The 21,915-nt window shown below is 46.4% G+C and overlaps 1 protein-coding gene across 1 annotated transcript; it reads left to right on the top strand.

Annotated features, from left to right (window-relative positions):
• Positions 1 to 427: 427 nt before the first annotated feature.
• Positions 428 to 20,801, top strand: LOC139245897 (protein O-mannosyl-transferase TMTC3-like; the record flags this gene model as incomplete). Its single annotated transcript, XM_070871351.1, has 4 exons — positions 428 to 576; positions 13,729 to 13,849; positions 18,962 to 19,073; positions 20,698 to 20,801. Coding segments are annotated over 4 exons (486 nt in total), but the record flags the coding sequence as incomplete, so codon positions are not given.
• Positions 20,802 to 21,915: the final 1,114 nt, after the last annotated feature.

Genomic DNA, 21,915 nt, shown 5'->3' with positions numbered 1-21,915 from the left:
AGCAGATGGAACCAAGTATATTGTTTTCTTTTTGAAATGGGTCTGTATCTGTGCAACATCTTTTGAATTACACAGCAATCTGAATCACGTGTTGTCAGGGCCGGTGACCACACACAGTTCACGACCCGTGAATTGATTCTGGACACTATGGAAAAACAGGACCAAGGTTTACTACTCTGGAATTCCTTCTCCAAGCCATTTTGCCTCTCTTTGCCCTCAAAAACCTGATCAAAAACAAGCTATCGGCCACCCGCCCCTCCTCCTAATCTCTCCCTCCGTGGCACAATTTCCTTTCTCTGACTCTCTGCAAAGTACCTCGAGGGGATTTGTTTGCTGAAGGCCTATATAAATTATGCTTGTTGTTTGACTTCTAATTCTACCTTTTAGGAATGATTCACGTGGCTCAAACATTGCTCTCTCTTTCCAGGCACTTTCTTTCATGGTGTTGCCATTCATTCCGGCATCAAACCTATTCTTCCCCGTTGGTTTTGTGGTAGCAGAGCGCGTGCTGTATGTACCGAGCATGGGCTTTTGTTTGCTGGTTGCTCATGGATGGAAGAAGATAGCAGGAACACGGTATTGTTTAATCCTTATTATTTACAGCTTCAACTTGAAATTGCAGTGAACAAAATTTCTGTGTTGATTATTAGCCCCTAGCCTAGCGGCGCAAAGCACTGGGGTGAATTTCCAGAGGGATAGAATTGAAAAGCCGTGATGTTGTATAGAATCTTGGTTAGACCACACTTGGGAGTACTGTGAACAATTCTGGTTTCCATATTATACAAAGTATATAGAGGCACTGGAGAAAAAATAGATTTACTATATGATACCAGAACTGAGATGTTAGACCTATCAGGAAAAATTTAACAGTACGAGACTTTATTCTCTAGAAAATAGAAAGCTGATGGGTGATCGGATAGAGTTCTTTAAGGGGTTTGATAGGGTAGATGTCGACAAGGTGGTTCTACTTGTGGCGAGACCTGAACTACAGGCCATAATACAAGATAGTCACTAATAAATCCAGTAGGGAATTCAGGAGAAACTTCTTCATCCAGAGAGTGGTGAGAATGTGGAACTCACTACCGCAGGGAGTAGTTAAGGCGAATAGCATCGATGCATTTAAAAGGAACCTGGATAAACACATGGGGAAGAAATGAATAGGATATGTTGATGGAGTTAGATGAAGTAGGGTGGGAGGAGGCTGGTTTGGAGCAAACACCGGAATAGACCAGTTGGGCCAAATGGCCCGTTTCTATGCTGCACATTCTATGTAGTTCTTGTCCTCGTCTATAACTCCCTCCGTGGCTTTGTGCCATTCTGTTCTCTGCAATCTCCCCAATCTTGTATCCCTATCCCGATCCCGAACGCTCTGTTCCTCCGACTCAAGCTTCCCACGCACCCCACATCTCTCTTTGCCTCATCATCATTGCGGGAGACTGTTTAGCTACTGTGGTGCTCTTTAGAACACTCTATCTAAAACTCTCCAGCTCACTAACTTTTTTTTTTAAAACCTTCATAAACCTCCTGTACTCAATCTTTGGCCATGTTTTTGGTCACTCTTCCTACGTAAACTAGAGGTCACCAAAACTCAGCTGCCCATGTCCTAACTCGCACCGAGTCCCGCTCACCCATCACCCCTTGTGCTCGCTGACCTACATTGGCTCCCAGTTAAACAACGCCTCGATTTCAAAATTTTCGTGCTTGTTTACAAATCCCTCCATAGTTTCACCCCTCCCTATCTCTGTAATCTCCTCTGGTCCCACAACCCCTCAGATGTCTGCGCTCATCTAATTCTGCCCTCCTGAGCATCCCTGATTATCATCGCTCCACCATCGGTGGCCGTGCCTTCTGTTGCCTGGGCCCCAAGCTCTGGAACTCCCTCCCTAAACCTCTCCACCTCTCTACCTTTCTTTCCTCCTTCACGATGCTCCTTAAAACCGACCTCTTTGACCAAGCTTTTGGTCATCTGTCCATATTTCTCCTTATGTGGCTCAGTGTCAAATGTATTGTTTACTCTTGTAACACTCCTGTGAAGCGCCTTGGGACATTTTACACTCTCTCTTACATTAAAGGCGCTATATAAATGCAAGTTGTTGTTATGAGCGAAGCCTGGGTCAAGTCAGCTTCCTCTACATCTTGCATCCCAGGCTGCCTCCATCGTTGGAATCTATCTCATCGCAGTGAGATGGGATTAGCCGTTCTCAATGCTCTGCCAAATCAGCTTTTATGCGAGAGTGTTGCGGGCACTGCAAAAAATGACTGCTGCCTTTTTATTGCGGAATCGGTATAAAATGGCCTGGCCCAACGTTCCCCCAAGCTGCGTGGCAGCACGGCGATCGGGAGGTTCCGCCAGCGCAGGCCACTCACCAGCGGTAACGATGGAAACCATACCACGGCCGCGCAGCAAATTTAAAGGGACCGCGTACTTAAAGAGGGAACCTTGGCCCTGCCCTGTGACAGTCGGAAGCCCTCCACCCTCCCCTGTGAAAACTCCTGCTGCTTCTCCTGGCTTGCCCCTGACCGTTGCTCCCTGCCGTTAGCCGACGCAGTCAATGGATTCGGAATTCCCGGTCCAAGTTCCAGTTTGACCCCCGGCGCTGGTGAGGAGCGAGTTGGGAAAGGGCGTCCCTGTGAATTGGGGAAGGCGGGGAGAGAACAGTGACAGTAGCGGGGCTTGTGGGGCGGAGGGGGGAAATTGTAGCCGGGGGGGGGGGGGTGGAGAGGAGAATACCGGCATGAACCGAGGGAGAAGAATGTAAACTCGGGGAGGCGGGGGAGCTCAGTGCCAGCACGATATATGTATACATATGTGTGTTTTTGTATATTAGGTAAAATATAACAAAAATGTAACTGGCTTCATGAACTGAGGGTAGGGGGAATTAATAAAAAAAAAGGTAAACAATTAAAGATTTAGGGAGCGAAATTGCCGGGGAAAGGGGTCCATAGTGCCTCTGGGGAAATTGCCCCGGAGGTTTGGGGGGGGGCAGTGTGTCGTTCGCGCTGCGCCCCGCGATTTGCGCCCCGGGCTGGCACACGCACGGCGATGACGTCATCACCGTGCGCGCCGACCACTTTGCTCCCCGCGGGTCGCGAAGCTGGCGGGAAACCGCCGCAGGGGCACCCTTTAGCTTTGAATTTTGCCCCTGCACTGGATCTTTGAACTTGCATTGCGAGAATCCGGAGTTAAAACATCATCACACGAGGTATTTCTCAAAGGGAAACCCAGCTGTTCACTTCCAGGCGAGCTGCTTGGGTTCTTCAGTATTGGTCAGTTGTCGCTTGGCCGGCATTGCCGCATTCAATGACCAGCATCTTGGCAAATGGCGAGAGATTGCAGTCATTCGGTTAAATGGTGAGGGGATGGAGCATCTGCCGCCTTTGTTCCATCATCTGTGGCGGGGTGGGGAGGGGGGGATATTCACAAGCCGCCTGGTTCAAAGAAAAGGCCACTTGCCTGGGGTAGTGACTTTGACAGCTGATAAGAGACCAGAAGAAAGATTTTCATTTATCTCGTGCCTTTCACGACCGTCGGACGTCCCAAAGTGCTTTACAGCCAAAGAAGTTCTTTTGAAGTGTAGTCACTGTTATAATGTGGGAAACGCGGTCGCTAATCTGCGCACAGCAAGCTCCCATAAACAGCAATGTGTTAATGACCAGCTAATCTGTTTTTGTTATGTAGATTGAGGGATAAATATTGGCCCAGGACACCAGGGATAACTCCCCTGCTCTTTTTCAAAATAGTGCCATAGGATCTTTTACGTCCACCTGAGAGAGCAGACGGGGCCTCGGTTTAACGTCTCATCCGAAAGACTATTGGGAAAAGGAAGGGTCTAGATTGGCCAGAGCCCTCTGCAATTGACAGCTTGATGGACATAGACTTCAGCTCACAGGATATTGGAAGCCAAAGGCAGTCAGGAGCCAGCCAGAGTGTTTGAGGATCACAATTTTGAAGCTGACTTAGCTTTCGCTAGGCCACTCTAAACTAACAACACATTAACTTCCATCTAAAGGTCTGAGATTAGGGACAAAATGTATTTGTTGTTTTATATATCAGAGCCGATAAAAGGAAGAACTTGCATTTATTTCACAATCTGAGAACATGCCCAGGTGCTTAACAGGTAGCGAAGTACTTCTGAAGTGTAGAAGGAATCTGTGGCTCCAATCTGCGCACAGCAAGGTCCCACAAACAACATTGAGGTAATGACCAGATAATCCTTTTTTTCGTAACATTGGTTGAGGGACAAAAGGAGTTGCCAGGACACTCGGCAGAATGCCACTGCATTTCTTTGTGTGGTGCCATTGGATCTTTTACATCCACCTGAGAGGGCAGACGGGGCCTCGGTTTATCCTTTCATCTAAAAATGCGAATTGTACTTGAACCCACAACCTTCTGACTCGGAGGCACGACTGCTACCCATTGAGAATTTTAGCGACGAGGACAGATTGGATCGGCTGGAACAGAGGAGGCTGAGAGGAGACCTCATTGAGGTGTATAAAATTATGTGGGGCCTAGATAGAGTGGATAGAAAGGGCCTATTTCCCTTAGCAGAGGGGTCAATAACCAGGGGGCATAGATTTAAAGTGAGTGGTAGGAGGTTTAGAGGGAGTTGGGGAGCAATTTTTCCACCCAGAGGGTGGTGGGGGTCTGGAACTCACGGCCTGAAAGGGAGGTAGAGGCAGAAACCCTCCTCACATTTAAAAAGTACCTGGATGTGCACCTGAAGTGTTGTAACCTACAGGGCTACGGACCGAGAGCTGGAAAGTGGGATTAGGCTGGATAGCTCTTTGTCGGCCGGCACGGACACGATGGGCCGAATGGCCTCCTTCCATGCTGTAAATTTCTGTGATTCTATGAGCCACAGCTGACACCTTGGTCAATATTTCGATCTGTAAAATGACTGCACTGGTTAAAACATGTGGTAGCAGTAAACGATTGCAGACAGTAATATAACATCCATCTACCTATTGAATATCAAAGCAAACTCACCTACCTGTGGTACTTTTAAACTTGTGGAGCAGCACTCAGCATTAAGTCAGAGCCGGCACCTTTTGATCTTTGTAGATGATCCAGTAGCATATGGAAAGATAACCTGCGGCTCGTGCCACAGCAGAACACCACCGCAGGTCGGGGCTATAAATAGAGCTGGAGCGCTGGGCCCTGGAACATTGTGGGCGGAGGTGCGGCGAATGAGGGTACTGGGCCCAGAAGAGCCGAGGGCCCAGGGGCAGCACGGGCCCAGCCCACACTGTGCGATATGTGTGTGCACCCGGTCCATGCAGCAGAGCAGGTCTCCAGTCGTCCTGGTTAACCCTTGCCACTGGATAAAGGCCTCACTCTGTCAAGCCCGTGTGGTGGCTGGTGTGCAACGGTCACCCCACGTTAAAAAAATCCACACACAGACATCTTCCACCCTTCAATTGGAGTTCAGGACTGGAACATCAGGTCCTTCATCGAAACATCTGTGAACTCTCGTGGAAGCAAGTCATCCTCGTTCGAGGGACCGCCTATGAAGATGATTATGTAACTATTTCTGAGCACCATATCCGTAATCGCTCGTTCTTCTCATTGCATCTACACAGGAGTCTCTCGGTACTTGCAACCATTTGTTTCTCATCCTCATCATGAAAATCTATTGGAGGTCGTCAAAAATGATCTTCCGACTGACTGGTACAGTGGCCCGTGTTCACCTGAAAAATATAGGAGCAGGAGTCGGCCATTCGGCCCCTCGAGCCTGTTGCACCATTCAATATCACGGCTGATCTACGACCTAACTCCATATACCCGCCTTTGCCCCATATCAACAACAACTTGTGTTTATATAGCGCCTTTAACGTAGTGAAACATCCCCAGGTGCTCCACAGAAGTAGTATGAGGTTTTTAGAAAAATTGACACCGAGCCGCAGAAGCAGAAAAAGGTATATCCCTTGATACCTTTGGTTAACAGAAAGCCATCAATCTCTGATTTAAAATTAACAATTGATCTAGCAAAAGTTGCCATTTGTGGACAAGAGTTCCAAACTTCTCCCACCCTTTGTGTGTAGAAGTGTTTCCTAATTTCACTCCGAGCCCTAAAGCCCCCCAACCAGCGGGAATAGTTTCTCTCTCTCTACCCGATCTGCTCCCCTCAATATCCTGAAAACTTCGATCATATCACCCTTTAACCTTCTAAATTCTTGGGAATACAAGCCTAATTTGTGTAATTGCTCCTCATAACTTAATCCTTAAGTCCGGGTATCATTCTGGTAAACCTGCACTCCCTCCAAGGCCAATATATCGTTTCTATGGCATGGTGCCCGGAACTGCTCTCAGTGCTCCTGGTGTGGTCTAAACAGGGTTTTGTATAGACAAGCAATCAATGCCACGTAGATACAGACAGAATCAGAGTGCAGGCTTGCCAATTGGTGCGTCACTTTGAGCATTGAAAAGATCAGATCACACAGCTGCCCCCCCCCCCGGCAAACTGGACCCTGATGTTGCCCACTCACTTAGCCGATGGGCTAAGGTACGATGGGCTTTGTCGTGACAGCCAGCTGGCTTTACAATGTCAGCTGTGGCTCAGTGAACAGCACCCTTGGCTCTGAGTCAGAAGGTTGTGGGTTCAAGTGCTGCACTGTCGGAGGTGCCGTCTTTCGAATGAGACGTTAAACCGAGGCCCCCCCCTGTCTTCTCTCTCGGGTGGACATTAAAGATCCCGTGACATTACTTTGAAAAAGAGCAGGGGAGTTCTCCCCCAGTGACCTGGCCAATAGTTGTCCCTCAACCAACATAATAAAAACAGATTATCTGGATCATTATCCCATCGCTGCTTGTGGGAGCTTGCTGTGCGCAAATTGGCTGGGCTGCCGCGTTTCCTACATGACAACAGTAACTACCCTTCAAAAAGTACTTCATTGGCTGTAAAACGCTTTGGGATGCCCAGTGGTCGTGAAAGGCGCTATATAAATGCAAGTCTTTCAATCATGATTCAGAGCTGTGCGACAAGTGAGAGAGGGTCTGAAATTACTGGAAAAAGAACCAATCAAGGATCAGGACTTCTTGAAGTCCAACCCAGATACTTGAATTCAGCAACATCATATTTACAGAGGAAAATTGCTCCCGTGTAATTTAGGGCCTACTTCCCACCAGGCTCTGTCCTCTGCAATATTGCAGAGGTGTGCACAGTCTTGTCAGCCATCTTGGAGATCATTACCTCCTTATGGCAGGAGTGTAAGAGGCGGTGCATTGGGTTTGGAATGTTAGGTAGAATGTACACACACAAACGGGCCAAAGGGTCCGTGCCGTTGTTTATGCTCCACACGAGCCTCCTCCCACTCTGCATCATCGAACCCTATCTTTTTTTTACCTCTGCACTTGAGTCTGCATTTGGCATAGGATGAAAGTCTCCCTTCTCTGCTGACTGTGCAGATGGTTTAAAATCCATCTTAATCCTTAACTCATTTAACTAGACTATTTCAGTTTTATCAAAGCAGATAAAGTATACTTTTCCAGTCAAGCCAGGGCTTGCTATCTGGAGCGGAGATGCTGGACTTGATTTGACGTGTCACCCGTCTGCCCCCTCTGGTGCATGTAAAAGTTCCCATGGCCCTATTTCTAAGAAGAGCAAGGGAGTTATCCCCAATGCCTTGGCCAATATTAATCCCTCAACCAATATTAATCCCTCAACCAACATCACTAAAAATAGATTATCTAGTCATTATCACATTGCATTGGAGAGTGTACCGAGGAGATTTCCGAGAATGTTGCCAGGATTGGAGAATTTTAGCTGTGAGGAAAGATTGGATAGGCTGGGATTGTTTTCTTTGGAACAGAGGAGGCCGAGGGGAGATCTTATTGAGGTGTACAAAATTATGATGGACCTAGAAAGGGTGGGTGGGAAGGACCTGTAGCCCTTAGCAGAGGGCAGAAATTTAAAGTAATTGGGGGGAGGTTTAGAGGGGATTTGAGGGGAAATGTCTTCACCTAGAGGGTGGTGGGGGTCTGGAACTCACTGCCTGAAAGGGTGGTAGAGGCAGAAACCCTCACCACATTTAAAAAGTACCTGGATGTGCACCTGAAGTGCCGTAACCGACAGGGCTACGGACCGAGAGCTGGAAAGTGGGATTAGGCTGGGTAGCTTTGTCGGCCGGCGCGGACATGATGGGCCGAAATGGCCTCCTTCCGTGCTGTAAATTTCTGATTTCTATGATTGCTGTTTGTGGGAGCTTGCTGTGCGCAAATTGGCTGCCATGTTTCCTACATTACAACAGTGACTACACTTCAAGAAGTACTTCATTGGCTGTAAAGTGCTTTGGGACGTCCGGTGGTCGTGAAAGGCGCTATATAAATGCAAGTTCTTTTTTTTCCCTGTGGTGAAACTGCCAAGGGTTTTTGGAAGGCTGAGCAACTTCAGCATAACTTAAAATAAATAATGCTTGGTCTCCCACCGGGTAATCACACTTGCAGTGATTCCCTGCCCCCACCCCCCCCCCCAGCCCACGGGCATACACTAAGCATAAGAGCGAGAAACTTTTATTCGGGGGTTTGAAGCCTGTGCGATGATTCATGTGGAAGCAGGGACAGTAGCTTCTCAAACCGTATTGCCGACGATCGCCCTGTGACGATCACCTGAAAAGACAATTCCATTTTGTGTGGTTGTTCTGCGGGCAGATTTTAAATCTGTAAAGGTGTCTTTAGCCACATGAGATAGCGGACTAATATGTGCCTTTCATGACAATGAGCAGTTATTGTAGTTTTTAAAAAAAAACATTCTGACTTGATAAATTGGCAATTAAATTTTTTTTAAAATATATATTTTTTAACAATTTCCATTGAGACCTAGTTCCAAAATAACTTCCATGTGAAAATATCTGGTTGCACAGTAAATTCATCACAGCTGTTGCTGTGAATCTGTTTCTGATTGGTTTGTTTTCCGATACAGTAACAGCGAACTGTCTCAAATTCAACAACTTACAACAACAACTTGTCTTTATATAGCACCTTGAACGTAGTAAAACATCCCAAGGCGCTTCACAGGTGTATTATGAGACAAAACAAATAAATTTGACACCGAGCCACACAAGAAGAAATTAGGGCAGGGCTTGGTCAAAGAGGTAGGTTTTAAGGAGCGATTTAAAAGAGGAAAGAGAGGCGGAGAGGTTTCGGGAGGGAGTTCCAGGGCTTAGAGCCGAGGCAGCTGAAGGCACGGCCATCAATGGTTGAGCGAACTAAGTTTGAAGCCTCATCTAACATTTCTTTATCGGAATTTAATTACTTGTACCATCACCTTTCACGTGGTAGCAGCAAAGCAAATCAAATGTCAATATCTCAGTCGGATATCCGGGCCAAAGCTCCCGGTGTAACAGCGGGGATATCTTGTAGGCTGCCTGTGAATTCCCTCTGAGAGCAGAGCTCGATGATGTGCTCCAGGGTCTGATTAGGAGCTCCACAGTCACATGATGGGGAGGCTTTAATCTTCCACCGATGGAGAAGGTGGCAGCGTCGACCGTGACCAGTTCTGAGGCGGTTGATGATTGTCCACTGTTTGAGAGGAAGGTTTAATCCTTTAGGTTGTACTGTGGGCTCCTCGATAAGGAATCCATTCCGTGTGTCGCAGTTCTTCCAAGCATTTCGTCATCGAGGCTGAGGGGAAATTGCTTAAGGGCTGGTGACGGTCCAAGATTACTTGTACCAATCCGTGTGGGTGGCGTTTGAACTTAAAGCCCTGCTCCTTTCACACCGTGGGCTTGGATGCAATGGCCCAGAATTTGTGGACCGCAGCGAAGCAAAGACATTCGCCACTGGGCCCCGAAGTAAGCTTTGCACAAAGACCTCGCGATATCTCTGTGAAGAATTTCGGGTTTTCCGGCGTGTAATTCAAATCAACGGAGTATAGTGGGAATCCCATAGCGTGAGCAACTGTGAGGTCAACAAGCTGTCTAAGCAGCCAATCAAAATGCAGAATTCTCACAGACAGCGAACCAGGAAGTGGGTAAGCTCTTAAAATTCTAACTTTTAAAAAAATGTTCGAGCGAGCCAAACAAAGATTGGGGCTCGCACATGGGGAAAAGGCAAACCTGAAATAAAGATGAACAAACTTTTTTTAAAAAGCGTCACTATCTTAAAGACTGATCGCTCACACCTATCTTAAAGAAAATCCCAGTGGTACTGGCTTTGCTGTGCTCGTTAACTTGGGGATCAAGTGTGAAACACTTGAGGTAATATCTTAAATTGATTTAAGGACACAACAGTTTTGGAGACACGTTGGTTGCCCATCCTTAGTTGCCCTGAAAAGGCGGTGAAGAGCACTGAACCTGTTCATTTGTAGGGGTGCCCGGCCCCTTTAAGGGACTGCGCGGCCCATTCAAAATACAGCGCATGCGTGGGTTTATCGCATTGAAGAGCCGGCTGCGCGGGAGCTCCAGAGAGCTGCGCGGGAGCTCCAGAGAGCTGCACGGTCACACTGCTCAAAGGGAACGATGAGCTCTCTCCCTGATCTGCTGAAGTATTTGTGCTGATGGTGCTTCCCTCACTGACGTTGGGTAGAAAATTCCAATCTATACCCATGTTACTTTATTTGCTTTGTTGCTGATTTTACCAATTGTTAAATACATATATTGAATTGTTGGCTTGCATAGAATTACACGGCATTTACAGCGCAGAAACAGAGCATTCGGCTCAAATTCAGCCTCCTCCCAGCTTGCTTTGCCTAACTCATCACCATATCCCTCTGTTCCTCTCTCCCTCGCGTGTAGCTAGCTTCACTTTAAATGCATCCATGCTATTTACCTCAACCATTCTCTGTGGTCCGAATGCAATGAAAGCTTCCTGTGGCTTGTTTCTGTGGTGCATCAGTTTTGCTGTGGTGAAGCATGGCATTTCTTCACCATAGTACCGTGCATCTTCACTGTAAATTAGTCGCATGTTATAAACTCAGCGTGGCTCAGTGGGTAGCACTCTTGCCTCCGATTCAAAAGGTTGTGTGTTCAGGTCCCACTCCAAGACCAACACGTTATAATTTGCCAATTCCGTGCAATGCTGAGGGGCTGCTGCATTGTTGGCAGGTGTTGTCTTTCAGATGGGACATTAAACGCTTGTCTTTTTGTTCTGATGGTTCAGGTGGGTATTAAAAATCCCATGGCACTATTTGGGGGGATAAACAGTAGTGTCCGACTCATGGCCGACATTCTGATGAACTGATCATTCATTACCACAGCAGGCCCCAATTCTTTGTGAAGTGAGTTTCAGAGACATGATCCGGTGCTATATATAGTCAACTTAATTAAAGGCAATTCATTTTTGCGTCCTGCGATGTAATTTTTGTTTTTTTTATTCGTCCGTGGGATGTGGGCGTCGTTGGCAAGCCTGGCATTTATTGCCCTTCTCTGATTGCCCCTTGAAAAGTTGGTGGTGAGCCGCAGCCTTGAATCGCTGCAGTCCGTGTGGTGAAGGTACCCCCACAGTGCTAACTTTGTTGTAGCGGTTTAGAAACATAGAAAATAGGTGCAGGAGCAGGCCATTCGGCCCTTCTAGCCTGCACCGCCATTCAATGAGTTCATGGCTGAACATGCAACTTCAGTACCCCATTCCTACTTTCTCGCCATACCCCTTGATCCCCCTAGTAGTAAGGACTACATCTAACTCCATTTTGAATATATTTAGTGAATTGGACTCAACAACTTTCTGCGGTAGAGAATTCCACAGGTTCACCACTCTCTGGGTGAAGAAGTTTCTCCTCATCTCAGTCCTAAATGGCTTACCCCTTATCCTTAGACTGTGACCCCTGGTTCTGGACTTCCCCAACATTGGGAACATTCTTCCTGCATCTAACCTGTCTAAACCCGTCAGAATTTTAAAAGTTTCTATGAGATCCCCTCTCATTCTTCTGAACTCCAGTGAATATAAGCCCAGTTGATCCAATCTTTCTTGATATGTCAGTCCCAGCATCCCGGGAATCAGTCTGGTGAACCTTCGCTGCACTCCCTCAATAGCAAGAATGTCCTTCCTCAAGTTAGGAGACCAAAACTGTACACAATATTCCAGGTGTGGCCTCACCAAGGCCCTGTACAACTGTAGCAACACCTCCCTGCCCCTGTACTCAAATCCCCTCGCTATGAAGGCCAACATGCCATTTGCTTTCTTAACCGCCTGGTGTACCTGCATGCCAGCCTTCAATGACTGATGTACCATGACATCCAAGTCTCGTTGCACCTCCCCTTTTCCTAATCTGTCACCATTCAGATAATAGTCTGTCTCTCTGTTTTTACCACCAAAGTGGATAACCTCACATTTATCCACATTATACTTCATCTGCCATGCATTTGCCCACTCACCTAACCTATCCAAGTCGCTCTGCAGCCTCATAGAATCCTCCTCGCAGCTCACACTGCCACCCAACTTAGTGTCATCTGCAAATTTGGAGATACTACATTTAATCCCCTCGTCTAAATCATTAATGTACTGTATAAACAGCTGGGGCCCCAGCACAGAACCTTGCGGTACCCCACTAGTCACTGCCTGCCATTCTGAAAAGTCCCCATTTACTCCTACTCTTTGCTTCCTGTCTGACAACCAGTTCTCAATCCACGTCAGCACACTACCCCCAATCCCATGTGCTTTAACTTTGCACATTAATCTCTTGTGTGGGACCTTGTCGAAAGCCTTCTGAAAGTCCAAATACACCACATATCAACTGGTTCTCCCTTGTCCACTCTACTGGAAACATCCTCAAAAAATTCCAGAAGATTTGTCAAGCATGATTTGGTACAACTGAGTGTCTCACTAGGCCATTTCAGAGGGCAGTTAAGAGTACAAACCCATCTGGTTTACAAACTTTCTTTAGGGAAGGAAATCTGCCGTCCTTATCCGGTCTGGCCTATATGTCACTCCAAACCCACAGCAATTGTGCTCGACTCTTAACTGCCTTCTGAAACGGCCGAGAAAGCCACGCGGTTGTATCGAAACTACTACGAAAAACTTATAAGAATAAAACCGAACAGACCACCCGGCATCAACCTTGGCACCAGATTCGGATATCGCAGTTCCTGGGTCACAATCCTGGAACTCCCTCCCTAACAGCACTGTGGGAGCACCTTCACCACACGGACTGCAGCGGTTCAAGAAGGCGGCTCACCACCACCTTCTCAAGGGGCAATTAGGGATGGGCAATAAATGCTAGCCTGGCCAGCGACACCCACATCACGTGAGTGAATAAAGAAAAATAAATTGGACATTGGGGAGGCAAACTCGGCACAGGAGTTTTGGAGCTTGGCAGTAAAAAGAAAGAACTTGCACTTATATAGCACCTTTCATGAATTCAGGACGTTCCGCAGCACTTTACAGCCAATGAAGTGAAATCTAGTCACTGTTGTAATGTGGGAAACGTGGCAGCCAATTTGCGCACAGCAAGCTCCCACAAACAGCAATGTGATAATGACCAGATAATCTGTTTTATTAAGTGGTGTTGGTTGAGGGATAAATATTGGTCAGGGCACCGGGGAGAACTCCCCTGCTCTTCGGAATAGTGCGATGGGATCTTTTACGTCCACTTGAGAGAGCAGATGGGGTTTAACGTCTCGGCTGAAAAACTCTATTTGCTCTAAGCGGGTGAGGCCAGTATTTAGGTTTTATCTTGCAATAGGAACTGATTCTACTCCGAGCTCAATTCAGCTGGGCCAAACACTGAGAGGAAATGATACGGTATGCATTTTGTCAGGTCACTGCCCTGTTTTCTTAATGTCCTTTTTTTTTAGGAACCTAAAGAAGCTGTCATGGATTGGTTTGACGATTCTACTGATTGCTCATACCAGTAAAACAATTTACAGAAATTGGGATTGGGAGTCCGAGTACACGCTATTCATGTCTGGGCTGAAGGTACGATGAGATTTTGTTCGGAATGGGGAGGGGAAGATGTGTTTGGGGGGGGAGCCTTGCTCCAGAAGATTGTGTACATTTTGAAGTTAGCATATGTTTTTTTCCCCAAAGTTGTTGGTTGTCCTTTAATGACTCTCAACACTTTCTCCTTTCAAAGAGCATCTTTATCCCACTGCAGCTAAACAGGACATAGAGGAATTAACTATAACCTGTAAGATGTAACCAATTTCTACTGTAACTGGTACATGGAAAACTCTATCTTAATCTTCAATTTTGCATGTACTCAAATGGTGGCAGGAAGTTGAGAACACTGTTTTTAAAAAAGCATATGTGATCCTTGGCATTTTTAAGATAGGCACAGAGTACAAAAGCAATGAGGTTATGCTCAACATTTATGAAACACTGGTTAGTCCTTAGCTGCAGTTTGTGGCCAATTCTAGATACTGCACTTTAGGAAGGATGTCAAGGCCTTGGGGCGGGTGCAGAGATTTACCAGAATAGTAGAATCTGGTGACAGATTAGGAAAAGGGGAGGTGCAACGAGACCTGGGTGTCATGGTACATCAGTCATTGAAGGTTGGCATGCAGGTACAGCAGGCGATGAAGAAGGCAAATGGCATGTTAGCCTTCATAGCTAGGGGATTTGAGTATAGGAGCAGGGAGGTTTTACTGCAGTTGTATAGGGCCTTGGTGAGGCCACACCTTGAATATTGTGTTCAGTTTTGGTCGTCTAATCTGAGGAAGGACATTCTTCCTATTGAGAGAGTGCAGCGAAGGTTCACCAGACTGATTCCCAGGATAGCAGGACTGATATATGAAGAAAGACTGGATCGACTAGGCTTATATTCACTGGAATTTAGAAGGATGAGAGGGGATCTCATAGAAACATAAAAAATTCTGACAGGATTGGACAGGTTAGATGCAGGAAGAATGTTCCCAATGTTGGGGAAGTCCAGAACCAGGGGTCACAGTCTAAGGATAAGGGGTAAGCCATTTAGGACCAAGATGAGGAGAAACTTCTTCACCCAGAGAGTGGTGAACCTGTGGAATTCTCTACCACAGAAAGTTGTTGAGGCCAGTTCGTTAGATATATTCAAAAGGGAGTTAGATATGGTCCTTATGGCTAAAGGATCAAGGGGTATGGAGAGAAAGCAGGAAAGGGGTACTGAGGTGAATGATCAGCCATGATCATATTGATTGGCGGTGCAGGCTCGAAGGGCTGAATGGCCTACTCCTGCACCTATTTTCTATGTTTCTATGAACGGTACCAGGGATGAAGGACTTCAGTTATGTGGAGAGACTGGAGAAGCTGGGATTGTTCTCCTTAGAGCTGAGAAGGTTAAGAGGAGACTTGATAGGGGTGTACAAAATTATGAAGGGTTTTGACAGAGTAAATAAGGAGAAACTGTTTCCAGTGGGAGGAGGGTCGGTAACCAGAGGACAAAGATTGAAGGTGATTGGCAAAAGAACCAGAGGGGGAATGAGGAAACATTTTTCTACGCAGCGAGTTGTGATCTGGAATACACTTCTGAAAGGGCGGTGGAAGCAGATTCAACAGTAACATTCAAAAGAGAATTGGATAAATACATAAATGGAAAAGAATTACAGGGCTACGGGGAAAGAGCAAGGGGAGTGCGACTAATTGGATAGAAACATAGAAAATAGGTGCAGGAGTAGGCCATTCGGCCCTTCGAGCCTGCACCACCATTCAATAAGATCATGGCTGATCATTCCCTCAGTACCCCTTTCCTGCTTTCTCTCCATACCCCTTGATCCCTTTAGCCGTAAGGGCCACATCTAACTCCCTCTTGAATATATCCAATGAACTGGCATCAACAACTCTCTGCGGCAGGGAATTCCACAGGTTAACAACTCTGAGTGAAGAAGTTTCTCCTCATCTCAGTCCTAAATGGCCTACCCCTTATCCTAAGACTGTGTCCCCTGGTTCTGGACTTCCCCAACATCGGGATCATTCTTCCCGCCTCTAACCTATCCAGTCCTGTCAAAATTTTATGTGTTTCTATGAGATCCCCTCTCATTCTTCTAAACTCCAGTGAATACAGGCCCAGTTGATCCAGTCTCTCCTCATATGCCACTCCAGCCATCCCAGAATCAGTCTGGTGAACCTTCGCTGCACTCCCTTAATAGCAAGAACGTCCTTCCTCAGATTAGGATACCAAAACTGAACACAATATTCCATGTGAGGCCTCACCAAGGCCCTGTACAACTGCAGTAAGACCTTGAGCCTGCACCGCCAATCAATATGATCATGGCTGATCATTCACCTCAGTACCCCTTTCCTGCTTTCTCTCCATACCCCTTGATCCCTTTAGCCATAAGGACCACATCTAACTCCCTTTTGAATATATCTAACGAACTGGCCTCAATAACTTTCCTATACTCAAATACCCTAGCTATGAAGGCCAACATACCATTTGCCGACTTCACCGCCTGCTGTACCTGCATGCCAACTTTCAATGACTGATGAACCATGACACCCAGGTCTCGTTGCACCTCCCCTTTTCCTAATCTGCCGCCATTCAGATAATCTGCCATCATGTTTTTGCCCCTAAAGTGGATAACCTCACACTTATCCACATTATATTGTATCTGCCATGCATTTGCCCACTCACCTAACCTGTCCAAGTCACCCTGCAGCCTCTTAGCGTCCTCCTCACAGCTCACACCGCCACCCAGTTTAGTGTCATTTGCAAACCTGGAGATATTACATTCAATTCCTTCATCTAAATCATTAATGTATATTATAAAGAGCTGTGGTCCCAGCACTGAACCCTGCGGCACCCCACCAATCACTGCCTGCCATTCTGAAAAGGACCCGTTTATCCCAACTCTCTGCTTCCTATCTGCCAACCAGTTCTCTATCCACGTCAGTACATTACCCCAAATACCATGTGCTTTGATATTGCACACCAATCTCTTGTGCAGGATCTTGTCAAAAACCTTTTGAAAGTCCAAATACACCACATCCACTGGTTCTCCCTTGTCCACTCTACTAGTTACATCCTCAAAAAATTCCAGGAGATTTGTCAAGCATGATTTCTCTTTCATAAATCCATGCTGACTTGGACCGGTCCTGCCACTGCTTTCCAAACGCGCTGCTATTTCATCTTTAATAATTGATTCCAACATTTTCCCCTAACCGGTCAGGCTAACCGGTCTATAATTACCCATTTCCTCTCTCTCCCTCCTTTTTTAAAAAGTGGTGTTACATTAGCTACCCTCCAGTCCATAGGAACTGATCCAGAGTCGATAGACTGTTGGAAAATGATCAACAGTGCATCCACTATTTCTATGGCCACTTCCTTAAGTACTCTGGGATGCAGACTATCAGGCCCTGGGGATTTATCGGCCTTCAATCCGCTCAATTTCCCTAACACAATTTCCCGCCTAATAAGGATATCCTTCAGTTCCTCCTTCTCACTAGACCCTCGGTCCCCTAGTACTTCCGGAAGGTTATTTGTGTCTTGCTTCGTGAAGACAGAACCAAAGTATTGGTTCAACTGGTCTGCCATTTCTTTGTTCCCCATTATAAATTCACCTGAATCTGACTGCAATGGACCTACTTTTGTCTTCACTGATCTTTTTCTCTTCACATATCTATAGAAGCTTTTGCAGTTAGTTTTTTGTTCCCAGCAAGCTTCCTCTCACACTCTGTTGTCCCCCTCCTAATTAAACCCTTTGTCCTCCTCTGCTGAATTCTAAATTTCTCCCAGTCCTCAGGTTTGCTGCTTTTTCTGGCCAATTTATATGCCTCTGCCTTGGATTAAACACCATCCCTAATTTCCCTTGTTAGCCACGGTTGAGCCACCTTCCCCGTTTTATTTTTACTCCAGACAGGGATGTACAATTGTTGAAGTTCATCCATGTGATCTTTAAATGTTTACCATTGCCTATCCACCGTCAACCCTTTAAGTATCATTTGCCAGTCTATTCTAGCCAATTCACACCTCATACCGTCGAAGTTACCTTTCCTTAAGTTCAGGACCCCTAACCCCTAGCCCCTAGTCTCTGAATTAACTGTGTCACTCTCCATCTTAATAAAGAATTCTACCATATTATGGTCACTCTTCCCCGTGGGGCCTCGCACAACAGGGTTGCTAATTAGTCCTTTCTCATTACACATCACCCAGTCTAGGATGGCCAGCCCTCTAGTTGGTTCCTCAACATATTGGTCCAGAAAACCATCCCTAATACACTCCAGGAAATCCTCCTCCACTGAATTGCTACCAGTTTGGTTAGCCCAATCAATATGTAGATTAAAGTCGCCCATGATTACTGCTCTACCTTTATTACACACATCCCTAATTTCCTGTTTGATGCTGTCCCCAACCTCACTACTACTGTTTGGTGTCTGTACACAACTCCCACTAGCGTTTTCTGCCCTTTGGTATTCCGTAGCACCACCCATACTGATTCCCACATCATCCAAGCTAATGGCCTTCCTTACTATTGCGTTTATTTTCTCTTTAACCAGCAACGGCACCCCGCCTCCTTTTCCTTTCTGCCTATCCTTCCTGGATGTTGAGTTCCCAGCCTTGGTCACCCTGGAGCCATGCCTCCGTGATGCCAATTATATCATATTCATTAATTGCTGCCTGTGCAGTTAATTCGTCCACCTTATTCCGAATACTCCTCACATTGAGGGACAGAGCCTTCAGGCTTGTATTTTTAACACATTTTGCCCTTTTGGAATTTTGCTGTAATGTGGCCCTTTTTGATTTTTGTCCTGGGTTTCTCTGCCCTCCACTTTTACTTTTCTTCTTTCTATCTTTTGCTTCTGCCCCCATTCTACTTTCCTCTGCCTCCCTGGTTCTACCAAAGGGCCGGTACAGGCACGATGGGCCAAATGGCCACCTCCTGTCATGTATCATTCTGTGAGTGATACAAAATGGTAATTGCAGTCCTCAGAGGATCAATGTCCACTTGTGACTGTTAAATATTGCTTTAATTTGTGTGTTTTGGGCAAGAGGAGTCGATAGTTCTAATATAAATAGTTTGGCGTTCTGCTTTAAAGTAGTTATGTAGGGATTTGGCACTCTTCGGTAGTTCTGCTCCAAAACTGTGATTTGTGCTATTTTTTTTAAAATTCAAGGTCAATAAAAACAATGCAAAACTTTGGAATAATGTGGGACATGCCTTGGAAAATGAGCACAACTATGGGAAAGCTTTGAAATACTTCATTCAAGCCACAAGGGTTCAGCCAGGTAACGCAGTCTCAATTAAGTTGTCAAGTATTTGTACAGCTTCACATGGGCGTTATCCCTTCTGGTGATTGTTGACTTGAGATAGGAAATGTGAGCTTGGATCTTGTACAGCTTGTGTTGACTTTGGCTGAGCTGCCTGATCACATGACCCATTAAGTGCACACTTGCACATTGCAAACATGTGAGTGTCATTGGGGTTTCTTGTGTTTTGCTACAGCACACGCAATGCAAAATCTAACCCGACACTCATGCAGAGGCCATGAGTGGGGGCGTGTAGGACAGAATAGCTGATCCATAAAAACAATGGCGGACAGATAAAGACCCTCTGGTCCATCCAGCCTGTCCCCCACAATTGCCATTCCTTGTGAATCACAACATATACACGCTCCACCCCATCCAAAACCATGTGATCTCCTGGGAGTGGCAAAAAACTAGATTGAAAAAAACCCAGGCCGATTTGGGGGGTGCGGGGGGAGATCTGGAAAATTCCTCTCCAACCCATCTAGGCGATCGAAATTAGTCCAGGAGATCACTCTGGCCATTAAATTCCCTGCAGTACCCACCTTCTGTAACTATTTACCAATGTTCCCTGTAAGCTGCCCTTTGTTCTGTGTGGTCCCGACTGTGGGGGACATTTCTCATTACTGTGGGGCCGTGCGGCCGAGAGAGAACATTGGTACTGACCCATCGAAGATACCAAACCAAAAAGAATGAACAAATTTTTGTATCGGCACAAATTTGATCTTAGCTACCTAATAGGTAGCCAAATAAATAATTCAAAAGTGCAAGAAAAATAATCAGGTGAAGGGTTATGGTGAAATATAACATATTGGCAAGTAAAGTGTCGGATGAAACCGCATAGGCAACCATGTGATTTTTTTTTTTCTTTTCCATCCTGTATTAATAAATGATCTGAAACTGGTTCCAAATTCACTATAAATACCATGTGGGCTTATGGCATTCTTGCACTGCGCATTGTTGTATTTAACCCTCATTGGGTTTTCTTTTGTTTCTTGATCTATTACTTTGTGAACTCGACTGTGTCAGGCCGTCATTCATAATGTTACTCATATTTCAGGGCCAGTGCCATTAGAATCGCAATTTTACTTCCCTTTCCAGAATTACAGAAACTTCAAAGGTGCATTAGACACACTTAAACTGCGATCCCGCAGGTGAGATTAGGTGGTATCATCATCATCATTTCTTTTCTAAGGCAGTGGCCCGGAGTCAAGGATGAAGTGCTTCTACACTAAAACGAGTTCTAAGGTCTCCGGGTGTCACTGTTGTGGTTGTCGATGAGGGTCCTGATGTCCCAGGTCCCGACTTTCATGTTAAAGGGTGGAAGCTGTCTGTGCGTGAATTCTTTTAACGTGGGGTGGCCGTTACACGCCAGCCACCACACGGACGTATCCTGCTCCAATGGTGAGGGGATCCAAGACAATTGGAGACTGTGTTCTGCTGCATGGGTCTAGCGCGCGCACACGCACACGCGCACACACGCACACATGTTAATGGGCCATACTTGTAATGCATGTTGGGTTGGATAAGTGTAAAGATAGTAGACCACTGGATTAGATTTGCTCACGCAATGTGGTGTGTTTTATTTCACGTTCTAATCGCAAAGATGATATTGGTGCCCACATGAATGTTGGAAGAACCTATAAAAACCTGAACAAGACCAAAGAAGCGGAAGACGCCTACATGCTGGCAAAATCCCTTATGCCACAGGTATGCTGAGTCCTTGGATGATCAGGAAATCTTGCGTCAAATTGATTTGTGTTGGGCAGGTCACATAATGTACTTGTATTCAGATATTCACTATCTCCAGGGATTAAAGGTCTCCTGGTCACCCCAGGCTGATATTGTCGATGATATTGTAGTTATCCAACTCAGTTGAGAAATGTGAAGGACTTCAGAAGCTCCCCTTGCTGCTTTTTTATGTTCACACAATTGGCTGAACGGTCGTTAATTCCAAAAAGACTACTTAACAAACATCGGGACTAAACAAGACCTCTGCAAACTGACTTTCGTTGAAACATTAGGAGCAGGATGAGGCCATTCAGCCCCTCGGGCCTGCTGTGCCATTTAATTAGATCGTGGCTGATTTGCACCTCGACTCCATTTTCCTGCCTTTGCTCCATATCCCTTTAAATTCGCCCCACCCCCCCACATGGGCCCAATTTTGGTGAACCCGTTTTTTTGCGCACTGACCCTTTATGCGCTGGAAAGGGCGGCAAACAACTTTTCGTATCCTGGCTTCTCTGCCGAGTGTCCCGGGTCCTGGTGCGGCGTCCATGGTGGAGTGGGGGGGGCAGAACTACGGCCCTGCACTGAAAACACTGCCGGCAGCTGACCGCATGCGCAGTAGAGTCTGCGCGCGTGCTCCTCGCCCTCCCAGCGTGTCCTGCAAGCTGTCAGCCGCCGTGGAGCCCAGCCTTCTCCCTCCTTCCCTCCCTCCCCCCCTCCTCCCCCCCACCAAAGCCTCCCGATGTGTCTTTGCCGGCCTCCCCTATCCCACGCCGAATGGCCTCCCGTACAGGCCGAATGCTGCTTTCCCAGGCCCAAGGTAGGATTTACTTCAAATATTTACTTGTTAATCAATTGTCTACCCGAGTTCTTTATTTTTATTTAGTTATTTTAACTTTTATTTGGGCTGTTTGGTGCTTGGGTGCAGGTCCTTACTTACTTACCTGCGCTGATTTCTTCACTGTCCGCAACGTTTTTCAGAGTTGGCCACATACGCTGACCTAAGTCGATTTGATATAAGTGTTAGCTGGCCAAAGTGGCATAAATGGCCAAAACTGGCGTAAGTGTCTGGGAATGCCCCCTTTTGGGGGGAAAA

This window comes from Pristiophorus japonicus, unplaced genomic scaffold (assembly GCF_044704955.1).
Source record: "Pristiophorus japonicus isolate sPriJap1 unplaced genomic scaffold, sPriJap1.hap1 HAP1_SCAFFOLD_2452, whole genome shotgun sequence".
Taxonomy (NCBI): Eukaryota; Metazoa; Chordata; class Chondrichthyes; family Pristiophoridae; genus Pristiophorus; species Pristiophorus japonicus.
This window is presented reverse-complemented; position numbering and strand designations above follow the sequence as displayed.